Genomic DNA, 17663 nt, shown 5'->3' on the forward strand with positions numbered 1-17663 from the left:
ATGAGAACGGAACCTGTATTCTACTATGCTTCATCTCTTCTTTTCATTTTTTTTTTTTTTTAGTGAAAATGGTTGCATAGTCTTGGGAACACCGGATGTTGTAGCACTGGTGTTCCATTTCATGGGTAGGACACCCACTGCACGAGCGACGAGACCATTGTTTACCTTTTTAAAATAAATAAATCAGTTTATATTGTTGGCTACATAAATGTGACAGGTGAGCTGCAGTGTTCTGGCTTGCTCTAGAGGCAGATGTGCGTCAGAATTAACCAACACCCCAAGACACGTATGGACTGTTTGAAATCTTTTTGAAAGGTTTTTATTTACAGTGCTAAACAATATATATATTTATATTTCTCATCCTCATAATGTCTGTGCCATAGAAAATACTGCAGATGGGTCTGCGTTAATTTACAAACAAAAACAACTAAAGACCCTGAAAGGAACAAGGGAGAAATCAAAATTTGGTCCCTAATTTTTTTTAATTTAAAAACAACCCGAAATGAGGAACACACACACTGAGTCACATCATTACTTTACACATTTAAAAACAAGCTTCGCCTTCTGGAAGAAGAAAAAAATGTCGACCAGTTCCAGCTTGTTGCCTGCCTTGTAAATTTGTACAAAAATGTATTAATAATGAAAATCTTGTCTATGTTTTACTTAAAAACACATTTAAATTGTGTATATATATGTATATATATATTTATATATTTGCCTTTTCCCAGCAATGGAAAGGGAACCAGGCACAGGACACAGCAACAAATCACCCCAAGGTTCCCTGCCCCATTTTAACATCCCAGGCTCTGGACCCAATTTAACATTTCAGCACCATAAAATTTCCACACCGCATTTGTGGAATTCTGTAAGGGGCCAAAGAAAAGAAGGGGGAAGTGGGGGGGGGGGGAGGGAGGCGGGAATTTGTCCAGGGCAGAAGAAGTTTACAGAAGATGTATCAAAAAGCAGAGGCATGTGAGGATCTCCAGTTAGGCAGCAATTTTGAGAGGGTGATTGGGAAGAAGTAGGGGGGCGATGTTTCTGGATATTGGGGATATTCGAATGGGGGGGGGGAGGAAGAAATCAGCAGCTGTAGGGAGCACTGTAATATGGAACAGATTTGGGGGCTAGGAAGGAGCCATCTTCAGCTTCCTCTGTCCTCGCTGGAAAGCCTTTGTGACCCCTTCTCGTCCTCTGTGGCTGCAGCACAGAAGTGGGGGTCTGCACAGGTGGAGGAAGGAAGATGGGGGGGGACAGATAATGGAGGGGAGAAGGGAGGGGATCAAGCTGAAGAGCCATTTTCTGTTTTCTTTCTCTTTGGGTCCACTTCGTCCTGTCAATAATAACAACAAAAACACGGATGCATTTAGTCATAAGCCATAAACCATGTGTCTCCAAGAGTTCAGAGAATCCTAAAAAATTCATTGCTGCCTGGTGGAACTTTTATTTCATGCACCCAGGGTTGCCGTGAGGATAAAATAGAGAGACGAACCACGTGCGCCATCTTGAGTCTCTTGGAAGAAAGGCAGGACACAAATGTAACAAATGAACAAGTACGGTGGTACCTTGGTTTACAAACTTAATCCGTTTCGTTCTTAAACCGAGGTGCTAACGAGGCCTCCCGCCACCGGTGCCCTTCCACCATTCGGATTCTGTTCTTAGACCGAGGTAAAGTTCTCAAACCGGGACACTACTTCCGGTTTTGCAGAGTTCGTAAACCAAATCGTTCTTAAACCGGACTGTTCTTAAACTGAGGTACCACTGTATGCTTGTGAAGTTGTTGTGCAAGTTCAATTCCACCCACTTTGAAGATTTCAGAAGGTACCCCACCAGGTCCACTGGCTTTGTTGTTTTTCATTTGGTTAATAGCTGTACACAGCTCTCCCAGATTTGGGGATACTGCAAGCTCATCTCTAACTTGTTTTTGCAGAATTTGTGAGAGGACCTCAGCAGCTATGGGGGAGTTGCGGTTAAGGAGATGTTGGTAGTGTTCTTTCCAGTGTGCAATGAAGAGGCAGGGGAAGGGGAAACACACTTGTAGCCTGAACTGTCTGTAGCGGACTAGGTCAAACCTTGAGCTATCTGAGTTGTTTTCTGCCCCAAAACTCTAGCATGTGTTGCAATGCAAATGAAGGACTGAGAGTAGATGTGGAACTCTGAAGGTTATCTTCTGAAATGTGGGCATCTCCTGTTATATCTCTAATCACAAAGGACTCAAACGAGGCAGCAGTGTTTCCCGAGCTCATTCAAATTACCAGCAGCTTTGCGCGTTGACACGCCAGTGTGTGCAGCACTGAGGTGCAGAGATGCGATCTGTAGGAAACTGTGCAGGGAGTTTGTGGGTGAATTGAGGATGCAGAACAGCACTGAAGCACAGCGCAAAGCCCCCCCCAAATTTGGTTTCAGGAGGGAATGGGTGCTTCTAGGGAGGGTGTTATGTACTGAGTTGAATAGGATCCAAACTGCAGCAGTCTGATTGGTCCTAGAACAATAGGATCCAAAAGGCAGCAGTCTGATTGGTCCTAGAACAATAGGATTCAGAATGCAGCAGTCTGATTGGTCCTAGAACAATGCAGCAGTATGATTGGTTGGCAGGAACTACCCAATCATGCTCCAGATAGAAGTGAATCCACAACCTGATTGGCTTACAGTAGAATTCCGGAATTAGCCAATCATGTGCAGCCCATTGTGTAAATAATGTATATAAAGCAGATACTTTGAGGGGACATTCATTCATTCCTCCTCACCACTATGAGCTGAATAAAGAGCATGAAATCACTTGCGACTCTTGAGTATATTTCAGAGGGGCTGCTGTTCTTCTGGACAGCCAGAAATTGCCTAGACAGAACTGCTTTATAAGAATGACAGCTTTAAGACCCGGTGTCTAAGGAAGCTTCTCTACCGCCTCCCCGGCAATCATTTTTCCTAGTATGTCATGCCTTTTTAGATTGCAAGTCTGCTATCGATCTTCCCAAGCCACTCTGGGAGCCTGCTCGGCTCAAGGGTGGGGTCTAAAAGCTTCACATAAATAAATGATAGATGTGCCGTTACCTCACTTCCACCAAATGGGAGTGAGCAATTCACGTTTCACAGACGGCCGTGCCTTTGGCTTGCCGCAACATGTTTAATGGCCGACTTTGCATTACAAATTGCCTAGAGCTGTTCTGTCATCTACCTGTGGGTAGCCGCTGGGAGGGCAAGGCCTCAGCCCTTAGAAAAAGCGCCCAGCTTTCACCTAGAAAAAGCCTTCAAGGGCTCAGGACCACAATACCTCGAGGATCTCCTCGCCCCACATGAACCCGCCCAGACCCTGCAATCATCATCTGAGGCCCTCCTTTGGGTGCCTCTCCCACGAGAAGTCTGGGGACAGGGACATGAGAACCAGCCTTTTCTACAGCGGTTCCCCATTTGTGGGATGCTCTCCCCAGGGAAGCTCGCCTGGCGCCTTCATTATCTTTAGGCGCCAGGTGGAAGTGTTCCTTTTCAGCCAGGTCTTGGGCTGATTGACCATTCCATGGCCTTTTAAATCCATCCGTGGGAGAGCGGGGGGTTATTGGTTTGTTTTAGTTTTGTGGTGAATTTTGTGTTCTCATTTTGCATTCTAGTGTTGTGTTCAGAAGCACGCGGATTTAATAAATAAATATATAAATGGAGAGCAGAGGAAACCCGTTCTCCGTTTACAGTGGTACCTCGGGTTACATACGCTTCAGGTTACATACGCTTCGGGTTACAGACTCCGCTAACCCAGAAATATTACCAAGGGTTAAGAACTTTGCTTCAGGGTGAGAACAGAAATCGTGCTCCGGCGGCGCGGCAGCAGCAGGAGGCCCTATTAGCTAAACTGGTGCTTCAGGTTAAGAACAGTTTCAGCTTAAGAACGAACCTCCAGGACGAATTAAGTACTTAACCCGAGGTACCACTGCATTTATTCATCCCACCCCACAGCTGCAATTGTGAGCTTAACCGGCTTTAAGACACGGCCAGACCTCTCACGCTATAGGATAAGCAGCCCTCCACCTTGGGGATGGGGTTGTTCGGGGGGGAGGTTTCCTGCCTTTATGCGTTTACATGTGGACCCCCCCCCCCCGCAACTGAACCCTGGCACAAGATGAGAGTTACGCATTGTTCAGGGTCATCTATCAATCCAGCTGGGTTGTGTACTTGGAACTGGGTAGTGGCACCATCTTGTTCTGTGCCTTAGGAAGCCAAGCGCCTTGGGGTGGACTTGTTCCTCATACATCCCCTTAGTTCTTTGGCGGAACAGAACTCTCCCCACTCCTGCCATCCTTGGCATCGATTCTACTAACCTCTTCCTGCTTCTTCTCCGCAGATCGCTTCACTGCATGCGAATCTGGCTCCTGTTCGTTCTCATCGTCTTGTGATTGAGGAGGGAAGGGGGGAAACACACGTTAGATCAGTCAACCAGCCACGGAAGGCAGCATTCATTTACAGCACAGCTCACAAGCGATTTGCTCACTCTCACCTTCATCCTCGTCCTCCTCGTCATCCACATCCTCAGGATTCGCGTCTTCCTCCTCGTCCTCTTCCTCGGCTCCATTCTCATCGTCCTGTGTAACGCAAACCCACAGAAGGCAGCAGTTGTGTCAGTGTCTCGGGCACGTGTTCCTCCTTCCCAAAAGCTCATCCCCGTCTTAAATTCCGCTTTCCAGAGCCCAACAAATCTGATCAATTTATATTTATTTCATTTACTGTCACACTGATACCCTACTCCTCTTCAGAGGAGCTCGTTGTGGCTTAAGCAACTCCCTACGCTGTCCCCTTTACACTTTTCTCTGCTTCTCTGTTCTTTACAGAGGATGACAAGAATTCTGCTTCATTTCTGGCCATATTCACTTCTTGCCAGTTTTCCTCACACAGCCACGGCTCTCATATTCAAAACACAGCTCTCCTCTCTGGGTGAACTTCCACGTTGGTTCTTGTCAGGGCATAGGAGAAGCTGACACTGGGATGTGTGGATGTTCATTCAGCAAATCTGACCCTGAACAGGAGACAGCAGTATCTGTGCATAACACACATGGACTCTTAGCTGAGAGCCTTCTCCTAACCAAGGCTGTGCTCACCCAGCAGGTACGAAGAACAGAACTAGCAACAGCTGTGATCTTCAAATTAGATCTGATGCAAAAGATCAGTGACTGGGATTTTCCTTGATTTTAGTCTTTCTGCAGAGCTATTTTGAGGATGAGGAAAGCAGTACTCTGGGAGAGGGTCTGAACCTTTTGCCAAGTCTAAACCCCCATCTCCTGGAGCTTATTAGCTCTGTGAGGGAGGGTGGGAAGTAGGGGAGAGACAAGGAAAAGATAAGTATTTCTGTACCTATCTTCCAGAAGCAACGGCTTGGCCGCAGAATGCAACATTGATTGGAACATGGGTCTTCTCAAGCTAGGTACTAAAGCATGGCTAGGCAAACTAAGGCCTGGGGTCCAGATCTGGCCCAATTGCCTTCCAAATCCAGCCCACGGACAGTCCGGGAAACGTGTTTTTACATGAGTAGAATGTGTGCTTTTATTTAAAATCCATCTCTGGGTTATTTGTGGGGCATAGGAATTCGTTCATTTCCCCCACCACCACCAAAAAATATAGTCCGGCCCCCCACAGGGTCTGAGGGACAGTGGACTGGCCCCCCGCTGAAAACGTTTGCTGACCCCTGTACTAAAGAAACCGCCATCCCACATTAAGACTTATTTTTTTCATTTAGGGACTTCTTCATCTCATCTCATTGTGGTTGATGCTGAGAGCACAAGAAACTCTTGCAGTCGTGCAAACCCAGCTCATCATGTTGGGACTGACTATATAGCCACCCACTCACTGCAATGTTACACTTTGGGCTTTCAAATTTCAGCAGCGCCCTGGGCGACGCTAAAATTTGGCGCTCCCGTACCTCTCACGCTACATTCTACAGCACTGTTGTGGCACCCCTGCAGCGTGGCACCCAGGGCATCCGAACTACCCTAAAACCGCCTCTGGTTCTTGCTCTCCCCGCCGCCCTCCACAAGAGGTATTCTTGCATCCTAGAGAAGTCAGCATGAACCCCACTTGCTAATTCTTAGCACCTAAACCTCTCCACTAGGTCTCAGGATACCTGTCTAAGAAGCAGGACGCAATGGTAGCCGGCTTGCCACACATTCTAATTCTCCAGGGCAGCTAAGATTGCCACTTTCCCCTCCTAACTCTGCGGAGGCTCTGCTGCATGGTAGATTCCTCCCCCCTGCCCCTGCCCCCAAAATTATGTGACCCTCCTCGCCCAGCGGACGCAGTTTCCCAGCAGATCTCCATCACAAGAAAAGCTACACTTGTTGGCATGTCTGCCCACCACAGAGTTGTCCACAGCCTTCAGGGGAGCAGGGCTGACAACCTGGTGCAGCAAATAGATAGCCCTTTCTTCTTCCGCTGATTTGATGGATCGGGAGAGGAGAAAGGGCAGATCCTGTTCCCCTTTCCTATCCCTGCTAGTTGAAGCCCCAAAGTGGCAGAACTTGGAAATCCTTCAATCCAACCGTATATCCTGGTGGGCAGTCCTTTGCCTATTCTGCTTTGCCCCAGCCTGCACCCCTAGATAATCTGTTGCCTCTAGATGATACTAATTTTTCCAGTTTTTCTTAGGAAAAGTCTATATGGGTGTAAAAAAAAAATAGCACATGTGCAGAGAGCTGCTCAGTTTGGCACTTTTGGCCTCCCCTCTCTCCTCAGAAGTATTTTGCAGGTTGAGAAAAATGAATAAATCTTTAAAAACGTCAGGCACCATAGGATCTTTTCCATTATAGCTGTACAAATGGTGCTATAAACAAAGCCGTCAAGGGTGGCGCAAGATAAATGGCAAGAGGAAACCAGCACTCAGGGCTGAGGCAACGATGTGAAGAGTCAGAAGAGGCAAAACCCAAACCCTGGTGCCTCTTTTCTTAAGTCTTTGCCTGTACACCTTGCCATGCTCTCCCATCTCTCTCTGCTTCTCAACCAAATACAGGCATAGGCAAGGGACTACAACTCCCATCATCCCTAGCTAACAGGACCAGTGGTCAAGGATGATAGGAGTTGTAGTCCCAAAACATCTGGAGGGCCGAGTTTGCCTATGCCTGACCAAATATCTGCCCAGTTACCTCTATTATCTCCTTCTTTTCTTTGCGGGCAGACTTCTCCTCATGCTTTTCCTTCTTTTCTTTCAGGTCCTGGAAGACAGGAAGAGAAATACGTGTGCTTAATACTAGAGGGGCTGCAAAGAAGGGCTAATATGAAGAAGCAGGAATTGCGTAATAATAATAATGAAATCAGTGAAGAGGAGGGCGTGGCTCGATTACCGGCAATAGGAGAGCAGATAGCTGAATACCAAAGGCAACATGTTTAAGTGTTTCAAAAAGGAAAGGTTGCTTTTAGAATTGCCCACAGTGTATCACTGAGATTAAGAGAGCCTTGTCACTGTGACAAATAGGGAAACCTAGGCAACGTTTTTCAAGCTATAGAAGCTTCGCAGTGGAAGACCAGCTGAAGGCTTGCCAACGTTCGGTGGTCTTGGTGTGATTTAACTGTGGCCCATGACGTTTTGGTGCCCAAGACTGATAATCCAAATGGGCGCTTCCTCCCACTAATTAGCATGTGTCACAATCTGCCAGCCTGCTGCCACGCGGCTCCCATTCATTCCACTGGAGCTTGTACAAAATTACTTCCAAGTCGATTATTATTACGCATGAAATCTGTCAGCCACCTCACAGCGCCTCGTTTTAGGGCTGCCTATGCCCGGGGTTTGTTGTCGTTTCTTTGTTTATATGCCACTATGAACATCATTAAGATCCTTCAGAGAGCATTTTTGGAAGTTAAAAATTTAGCTCTTTCTAAAAAGGAACTCTTGTTTTGTTTGTTTAAACTTCTGGGGAAGCCGTCCCATCGCATATGGTGTTGGACTGCAATTCTCATCCTCCCCTGAACAATTGCCCATGCCGGCTGAGACTGATTGGGATTTAAATTCAACACCCAATTCACCCTGCCGTTTACAGAGACTAGCATGAGATGTCTAATCAGAAATGTCTACACTTTTGGTCACTGCACTTATGATGTAGACCTGATTTTCATGGGCAACAACTTATTTGACTTTAGTTATTAATACATCTATCAGCAACCTCCCATCTGGTGTTGCTCCAGAGTGTTAAGAAACCCAAAGAATCAGCACAGCTTTTAAAGCAGTGCAGTTAAGGTTCGGTTCATCATCTTGATTCAAAATGGTGTCCAACTGTATCCAAACACAGGTGAAAACCTGCTCCTTTATCTCAGGAACCAACATGCAAAATTTGGCTATGATATCTCAAGAGGTGTCCAGATGTACAGCATATAAGTAACTCTCTGAAATAGATAGCAGATGGTGTGGTAGTTTTTGCTTGGCTATTGACTGTTTATAGGTAAGAACAGCAGTGTGTTTATGCAGTCTGTTCCCTCTAAGTGTTCCGATATTTCATATTTATCTCCAAAATTCTTCTGACAGAGCCTTGTAAGATAGGATAAGCCAATATTATCTGCTTGTTGTGGCTGAAGAGTTGTATCTGAGAGAAGAGTGGTTTTGTTCTTGGGTGAAACGAGATAAGAACCTGGGGCCTTAATTACTATACTACACTAAGCTGCTTTCTTTAAAACACACACACGGGGGAATGTGCAATTTAACATACTGAAACATCATCCCATTAGCTATTTGTGCAGATAACAAGCAAGAAACTTACCTACCAGGTTTAAAATAGGATTGCTAAACATGCACCGCCCTCTGAGAAAGGAGACTAGGCAAAGACAGTAGGACATAAGGCAGGGAACGTATCCCAGGGTTACTCTAGAATTTTTATTTTGCTCTCCGTAAAGGGTTTTATAGGGTGGAAATGTGCACCTTTTTGCACACTTTTTGATTTGTGCCAACACTGGGCCCTTGCACCAGTTCCGGTGAAAACCCAGCTATGCGCTAAAACAACTTCACCTTTGCGCAGGACTACAAAGTAGAAAAACCTTAATTAGATGGTGTGAGAGAGGTAAGGAGGCAATCCCTGGTAAGAAACGTTGCCATATAGGACAGATGATCCCATAAATGTTCCACTAGAGGGCATAATACGCTTTCAAAACTCAGGCATGAGGCTTCTAAAACCTGCTACTGGCGAAGATGGAACACTGGCCTAGATATGAGGTAGTCTAACCCAGATTGATCATTTCAGGGTCAAGGCAGCATCTGAGATTTCCATAGCTAATCCTCTAACCAGAACCATTTTTCTATGCATTCAGAATCAAAAGTAGCTTCTTCCATTCGCACACAGACAGACGGCAAACATTTTCCATGGCCACTCCCAAAGCCTGGGGCATAATGAATAGTAACTGTTCTGGGGTTTCTCTTATAAAAACAGACAGATTTTCCTCCCGCTGGTCATTTTCTGAACTCGCAGCTGAAAGGGTTGTGTTCTTAGGAATGGTATATGTAAGGACAATAGCCCATAAAACCTTCCATAAGTGATGTAGTATGCAAGACCCATCACTGACCATCTCACAGGGCCATAATTTGTATGATGTAAAACAACAACAAAACTGGCTGAAGTGTTGTGATCCAACCACTGCTACCAAAGATAAGGTGAACCTGGGAACAAGGCGCCCCAAGGCTTTGCTTCTGCAAAGATTGCACACAATTAAATACCTGGTTTTGTACGTTAACTAAAATCTGGGGAAAGACTGTCCTGTCTTGTGTGGAAGACTATTTTCAAAGCTGCGGAACTGACTATCTTTAGCTTTCTCATGCAAATCGAGAAAGAGATGCACAGCACTGTAGAAGCAAGTCTGAGCAGCATGTAACTTTGATTTATGCCCATGTCCCTGGCTGCCCTTAAGCTTGTTTTAATCAATTACTATCCCTACAGTGCAGGAGAGGAGACTGCCTAACTATCAAAAAATATTGTGCAAGTCCCAATCCCTGGAACACAGTTTGAGTACTGTTTGCTTTTCCCCTTTTATCTTTTTCTCCCTCTTTTCTGGCAGGCCAGAGAATCCTATGCCCTGGTATGCCCTGCAGTGAAATTGCATGTTTACTCAGAATTACTGCCAGGTACACGTGCGTAGGATTGCAGTTTTACACGTTCCTGCTTCCATTCTGCTACAACGGAGCGAAGAAGCTGGACGGAGACCTATTAATGGCATAGCGGCACTGAATTCCTACTGCCTCCCTCGTTTAATCTTTCCCTTCTCTCCCCACCCCCTCTTCAATTAACGTTTCCAATCCAGCATTCGTAAATATACCAGGAGCAAATCCCACGCGGCGCTAACCGCCCCCCCCCTTAGGGAGTCACGTGTCTTCCCGAGGGTTGTGTTGTCTTACTCTTCGGGGTGACCTTGCCCCGCAACCTACTTTCCCGCTTCACCCGCAGCAGGCAGCCTTCTTGCAAGACCCAAGCTACAGTTCCCACGACGCGGAGTAACGCGTGTCTCCGCAGTTTGCGCGCACATGGAGGCAAAACAAAGTCAGGAACGCCAAAGCAAGCGAAGACATAAGGTCCGATGCCTTCGCAGACAAGAAACATGGTTGCGGGGAAAACGACCCATATGTTGGCAAGCAGGCGGGCGCACGCACATCCCGGCGCGCGCGCGCTCTTTAATTGCCTTCCATCTTTTCCTGGCTTTGTGCTGCGCGTCTCCGCTTCACTGTTTTTGTTTCCTAATAAAGCGAAACGGTTTAGGCGTCTGGTTTCGTAGTCCGCCGGATGGGAGGTTCGGCGTCCTTGTTTAAAACTGTGCCCCCCTTCTTAACACTAAGGGATCACTCACCCAAGCCAGGTGGGCGCATGGTTTGAAAGGTGACCGCCCCCTCCTCCCCGCCCGCTCTCCATGATGATTAATGGCACTAGGATGAAAAGAAAAGCTCTCCGCCTTTAGCACAGCTAGGGGCACCCAACTGACACGTGCATTCTTCCCCGGTTCTCACAAACCCTAGAGACTTTGGGCAGAAAGCAAACGCGCCCCAGCCAGCCAAGCGCACCGTATTGGCCGCGAAGGTGACGGACACGAGAGCGCAATGCCCGCACGCCGCTCTCTGCCCGTCTAAGGGCGTGCGTTTTCTTTTCCTGACCCGAATCCCAGCCGACAGCTCGTTTGCAAGGGGACCAGGAAAAAAAGGAAAAGCGGGTCGTTCGAGAGACGCGTGGAAAGGCGTCGTCGGAATAAAGGCGGGCGCGGGGAGCAAGGCGCACGCACGCCACCCTCCTCGAGTCTTCTCTTCCCTCCGTAACTGTTTCCCCACAACCAGCTTGCGCCCTCTCTGCCCTCGATCCCGAGCGCACCAGGGCAAGGGCGAGCTCCGCCACCAGCACCTATCCGCCTGCTTCGTTGCAATCGAGCATTGCGCGCCCTCGCCCCGGGGTCTCGATCCCAGCTTGGTCCTCACCTTGGCCCCCAGCTCCACCGGAGCCTCCTCGGCGGGCTTCTCCGACATCCTGGAAAGCGGGAGCGAAACAAAACAAAAGGCGCAAGGCGAGAAAGAGCGAGGGCGCGCGGGGAGAGGCGCTTGGCCGAAGGGACCAGGTGCAGCTCGGGTTAAGCTCTCGGGAAGCCGACGGGCACTTTTCGGCTCGCCCCGGCGCCACAGCCACAGGGTTCTCCGCTGCCGCGATGAGGCTGTGCCAGAAAAAGGGATTTATACGGCGCTCGGCGGCGAGGGAGGGACCTGCGCAAAGGGAGGGGAGACTGGGAGGGATGAGCGGGAAGGAGGGAGGGCTGGATGGAAGAGCGAAGGCGCAAGCAGGCTGCCCAGCAGCAGGAGGAGGAGGAGGAATATAAATGGCCCGGCAAGAGGGGACGCTGCGCTTTGCGAAACAAAAGAAAACAAAACCATTCACTGCGGAAGGAGGGTTAGGGGAGCTTGCGTGGTCCTGAAGGCCGGGAACCCCAGCCGGAGCTGTGCCCTTGGGGAAGCTTCCCTTCCGCGCTTTGTCTCCGGCTCCTTTGTTCCAGTCGCGCTCTCCTCTCCTGCGCCGCGCGCCCTTCGCAAGACCGCGCGTGCCCTTTGTACTACCCCGTGTTAACGGGGCCAGAATAACTAGAACCTAAATCACCAGCTGCTGGCTCCGTTGCGTCAGGCACGGCTGCAAGGGATCTGCTGTCTGCGTAGTTGCAAGGCTTGAGATAGCTGCCTTTAGCCACCCCCGGCTGTGGCAGAAAGCAGGGACCGAGTAGAGTTGTGCCCCACAGTTGGAATCCGATCCAGAACCCCGGGGTTCCTGTTGTGGTGGAAACATCTCCAGGTTATACTCAGTACTCCTCGCATTCCAGTGAATTCTGGAGTAAAAAACGGTATCGTTCAGCCCAGGCCATGCTGTGCCCTGGGGGTGCGTATCATTCTGTGGCTCCCTGCACATGTCCAGAGTGGTCTGGAGAATGCTCTCCAGATTCCATACCATTTGGCACAGGACGGATTCATCCTTTTTCATTCCCCCTTGATAGAAACTTGACAAGGGGTAACCAAGCCATGTTATAATAATAATAATTTATTATTTCTACCCCGCCCATCTGGCTGAGTTTCCCAGCCACTCTGGGCGGCTCCCAATCATATTAAAAACTTTCCTGAACAGGGCTGCCTTAAGATGTCTTCTGAATGTCAGGTAGTTGTTTATCTCTTTGACATCTGGTGGGAGGGTGTTCCACATGATGGGCGCAACTACCGAGAAGGCCCTCTGCCTGGTTCCCTGTAGCCTCACTTCTCGCAATGAGGGAACCGCCAGAAGGCCCTTGGCGCTGGATCTCAGTGTCCGGGCTGAACAATGGGGGTGGAGACGCTCCTTCAGGTATACAGGACCGAGGCCGTTTAGGGTTTTAAAGGTCAGCACCAACACTTTGAATTGTGCTCGGAAACGTACTGGGAGCCAATGCAGATCTCTCAGAACCGGTGTTATGTGGTCCCAGCGGCCCCTCCCAGTCACCAGTCTAGCTGCCGCATTCTGGATTAATTGCAGTTTCCGGGTCACCTTCAAAGGTAGCCCCACGTAGAGCGCATTGCAGTAGTCCAAGCGTGAGATAACTAGAGCATGCACCACTCTGGCGAGACAGTTTGCAGGCAGGTAGGGTCTTAGCCTACGTACCAGGTGGAGCTGGTAGACAGCTGCCCTGGACACAGAGTTAACCTGCGCCTCCATGGACAGCTGTGAGTCCAAAATGACTCCCAGGCTGCGCACCTGGTCCTTCAGGGGCACAGTTACTCTATTCAAGACCAGGGAATCCCCCCACACCAACCCGCTCCCTGTCCCCCAAAAACAGTACTTCTGTCTTGTCAGGATTCAACCTCAATCTGTTAGCCGCCATCCATCCATCCCTATCCCAATTCATTCACCTGTGAAAAATCAGCTACATGCATGCGAGAACCAGTCCCAAGAGACTTGCACTACTTGGAACAAACTAAGGCATACAGAGATAAGGAATGGGGGTGTTTTACCAAGTCTTTCCCCCACCCCCCAGTCTCCTGCCTGTAAACTTGAACTGGGCAATTAGTTTTTGAGGAAACATGAACTTACCTGATCACCTGTCCTCTTCCAGTGTTCCCCTTTGCCAACACCATATAACACACTTCTTCACTCATTCTGTTCACAAGAATCACATTTTGCCTAAGAGAATTTCCCTGAACTAGAGTAAATTCCTTCTGAATCACGGATGTACCGACTCAGGGTTATCTTCACAGACACATTTTATTTATTGAAAACCTTCCCTTTAACGGGTTCTCAAGGTGGCTTTACGGCAAAACAAAAGCATTAAAACACTAGTATAAAAACAGTCAGCGGAATTAAAAGCAAACACCAACAGCAAAGAAACAAAACAGAGAGAGTGAAAAAGCCTGGGAAAAGGAAAAGGCCTTTGCCAGTGCCAAAATGACATCAAGGTAGGTGCCATGTAAACCTCCTTGTGGAGAGCAGACCATAGTTGAGAGGCCACCATCAGATAGTCAGCAACCTTTCCCCTGTAGCCACCTGTCATACCTCAGGTGGAGAAAGGCCTCTGGTGAAGATCTCATTGTATGGGTGGATGAGCAGGCACAAGTGGAGACCGGCAGTCTTTCAGGCATCCTGGTTTGAAGCCATAAAGGCTTTTAAAGGTCAAAATCCACACACTGAACTGAGCCCAGACACAGACTGAAAGCCAGCTAAGTTGGTGAAGCATAGGAGTAATGGGATCACAATGCCTAGATTCAGTTAATAGGCTCACAGTTGTACTTTGAACTAATGGAAGCTTCTGAACTGCGTTGTAAGGCATCCCTATATACATTGCATTACAGTACAGTGGTACCTCGGGTTACGAGCTTAGTTCGTTACGGAGGTCCATTCTTAACCCGAAACCGTTCTTAACCTGAGGTACCACTTTAGCTAATGGGGCCTCCCACTGCTGCCTCGCCACGCGATTTCCGTTCTCATCCTGGGGCAAAGTTCTCAACTCGAGGTACTACTTCTGGGTTAGCGGAGTTTGTAACCCAAAGTGTTTGTAACCTGGAGAATTTGTAACCAGAGCTACCACTGTAGTATAATTTGGAAGTTACCAAGATGTGGATCACAGAGACCAAGGTATCTGTCTAGATACAGTTGCGGCTGGTGCACCAGTCTAAACTGGTATAACATGCTCAGCACCACAGAGGCAAACTATGCCTCAGGTGGCAACGATGGATCAGTAGGCAATCCCTCTTCAGAGGGGTTGCACTCCAGCAGAGGGTGAACATAAGTAACATGGGGAGATGAATCATCTCCGTCCTGTCTTGTCTAGGCTGAGCTTCATGTTCTTTGCCTTCATCCAGTTAATTACTGAACCCATCTAGTCCTGGTTTATCACCATCATCACTTAATATGAGTTCGGTGAAAAAGAGAAATAGAGCTGTCATCTGCATATTGTTGTTGTTGTTTAGTCGTTTAGTCGTGTCCGACTCTTCGTGACCCCATGGACCAGAGCACGCCAGGCACTCCTGTCTTCCACTGCCTCCCACAGTTTGGTCAGACTCATGCTGGTAGCTTCAAGAACACCATCCAAGCTACATCTGCATATAGATACAACTAATTTCAACTTCCCTGATGATGACCTCACTCAGTAGTTTCATTTGTATGGAGGACAAAGATGCCAGGAAGTCAAGCAGTGGTTCCCCCTGCACCACCTTCTGAAATTGGCTGCCCAAGTAGGTGTGCACACTTTACTGTGCAAAAGAACCCCCCCTTTTTTTTCTTTCCCTATTTCAAGCCTTGCTCTCTTCTATCATATCTCCACAGCACAGATGGGGCTACCTGCCTATATCACACAATTGAGTCATACTATCAAGTTCTCAGCTACTGGTCAGTTGGTTTGGACTCCTCATTGTGTTTTCATACCAGAGTGTGACAAAATCCAGTGCTATGGGAAGAGAACAGTAAGTAGGCAAATCGCTCCTTTGAATTAAGTGGCATTGATTAACACCCCCCTCCCCCAATGAATATTTCTGTTCTTCCTTCTGCATCTTCCAATATCTGAAAGACAAATATGGATTGGCTGCTATTGTGAAGTAGGGCACATTCCATTACAGTGGTACCTCAGGTTAAGTACTTAATTCGTTCTGGAGGTCCATTCTTAACCTGAAACTGTTCTTAACCTGAAGCACCACTTTAGCTAATGGGGCCTCCTGCTGCCGCCGGACCACGATACGATTTCTGTTCTCATCCTGAAGCAAAGCTGTTAACCTGAAGCACTATTTCTGGCTTAGCGGAGTCTGTAACCTGAAGCGTATGTAACCTGAAGCGTATGTAACCTGAGGTACCACTGTATTTAATTGGTCCAAATGTCTTGCAGCATGACATGCTTCCTAAGGAAGCATAAGTAGTCCACTTGTTGAGCACATCTGGCCCCTCACAGCACACACTTTGTGGTAACAACATGGCTGCTCAGTTTGGTACTAAGGAGGCAAGGCACAAGCCTTTCTTCTATCTGTGTCTTCTTCACTTTCTTCTATCTGGCTTCTTCACTTGAGAGAATGTAACAAATCCTTTTGACTCTTTCCTGTTATTTCTGCCAATTGGATCATTACGTTCATTGGGCCTAAATCCTTTTTTTTTTTTTTTTTTAGCTAGAAAAGTGGAAGTTTCAGCACAGAAACCCAAGAGTTGTGCAGCTGAAATAATGCAGTTTCCAGTCTTCAACTACCCCCATTCAACTACCCCCATTTGTGTGTAGCATGTGCCACAAGCAGAGGATTAATCAAGGCACAGCTTGTCATATGTATTCCTATTCTGAAAGAGGAATATATGTTTTTAAACAAAGCTGGTCTTCCAGAATGGAATAAAACCGCCACAATGCAGTGTGCACAATTCCCAACTTAAGAGAGCGTATCCAGATAAACACAATTGCTGATATTGACGACTACTAGGAGGTCCAGCAGAATCAACAAGGTCCTGCTCCTTCTGTTTTCTGGTGTAGGCCATCTATCAGGATGGCCAAGACAGTTGCTGCATCAAATGTAGGCCTAAAGTCCAACTGAAATGGATCCTGATAATTGGTCTCATCCAAGAAGTAATGAAGTTGGCATAGCCACCACTCACTCAAAGCACTTTACTCATAAAGTGGAAAATAGTGGTTCTAACAGCAACCACACATATGCTTCCTTCAAACAACTTTGATGACCTTGGAACAGTTTTGTCTTGAGACGTAGAAATAGTGCTGTCTGGTAAAGCTCTGAGGGTTCCTTAACACCTTCCAGTGGCAGACCTTGGCGGTTCCAATTTCAGTGGTGTCCTGTGCAACACCAAAATCCAGGGCCCCCTGCCTCTCGCCTTCCATTGGACTTAATAGTTGTGGTGCCTGCTGCAGCACTCCAGAAGCTCTGCACCCAGTGCAACTGAACCAGTTGTGCTCTCCTAGATTTGTATCTGCAGCATCTGTTGGCTCACAACAAAGATGATCCAGGGTCACTCAGAAAAACTCTGCTGGGAACACAATGATGGCCAGGAGCATTCTAATATTTCCAACCACTCCTGCAGAAGAAAGTAGGTGCTGGCTCTGTAAACCTCAACAGGAACTGATCTGACCATGGTGAGATTCATATCCTCAGCTATGATCTTAGCACCTATCTCCTACCCTGGAAATGCCTTCAAAAGCTGGTGCCACATGTCCAAAGTACTGGAGCTTTCCTCAGTTGACAGCTAGAAGTTAGTTTCTCTGCTCCTGGATAGCTCTTGTTCTTCCATCAGCAACTGGGGAACACGAGCTGTGTAGAAAATTTCTCTCATTGCTCCTCTGCTGGTCCAGCTGCCTTTTCCATCTTCTTGGAAAACACTCAGTATCTGGAACTACCTTGGCCTTTGGTAAAAATCAAGTAAAAAAGTCCTCCTTTTATCAGGAAAGCCACAGAAAAAATATATCCAATTAATATCTGATAACATAAATCCAAAATTATATCCATTGCTTTAAAAATGTTCAACCCACAACCAGTTTTATTCTTGCCTTCATTCGTAACTCCATGAGCTGCTACTCTTCAAAACAGGATCCAGAGCATGTGGTCCCACAGCCCTGTCAACTAGCTTTTCTATCGGTGCCCTCACAATTAAAGCCAAATACTGTGAGGCAATTACCTTAGAATAGCATGCTAATTTTTATTGTGGGAATCTTTTGTCAGTTGACTTGAGAGCCTCCCAGGAATAAAAAGCAGGATATAAGCC

General features: G+C 47.5%; 1 protein-coding gene across 1 annotated transcript; it reads right to left on the reverse strand.

Moving 5' to 3' along the window:
• Positions 1-303: 303 nt before the first annotated feature.
• PTMS (parathymosin) lies at positions 304-11924 on the reverse strand. Its single transcript, XM_028712281.2, has 5 exons — positions 11402-11924; positions 7113-7181; positions 4481-4565; positions 4305-4372; positions 304-1330 (listed from the first exon to the last, which is right to left on the reverse strand). Exons 1-5 carry the CDS (start codon positions 11447-11449, stop codon positions 1280-1282), a joined length of 321 nt encoding a protein of 106 aa, XP_028568114.2. The 5' UTR covers positions 11450-11924; the 3' UTR covers positions 304-1279.
• Between the last annotated feature and the right edge of the window lie 5739 nt (positions 11925-17663).

This window comes from Podarcis muralis, chromosome 17 (assembly GCF_964188315.1).
Source record: "Podarcis muralis chromosome 17, rPodMur119.hap1.1, whole genome shotgun sequence".
NCBI lineage: Eukaryota > Metazoa > Chordata > Lepidosauria > Squamata > Lacertidae > Podarcis > Podarcis muralis.

Coding starts and splice junctions, on each gene's coding strand:
- PTMS (XM_028712281.2), bottom strand. CDS start 11,449: ATGTCGGAGAAGCCCGCCGAGGAGGCTCCGGTGGAGCTGGGGGCCAAG. Junction 4,373..4,480: donor CGAGGAGGACGAGGATGAAG/GTGAGAGTGAGC, acceptor CTCAATCACAAG/ACGATGAGAACGAACAGGAG. Junction 1,331..4,304: donor CGGAGAAGAAGCAGGAAGAG/GTTAGTAGAATC, acceptor TATTATTGACAG/GACGAAGTGGACCCAAAGAG.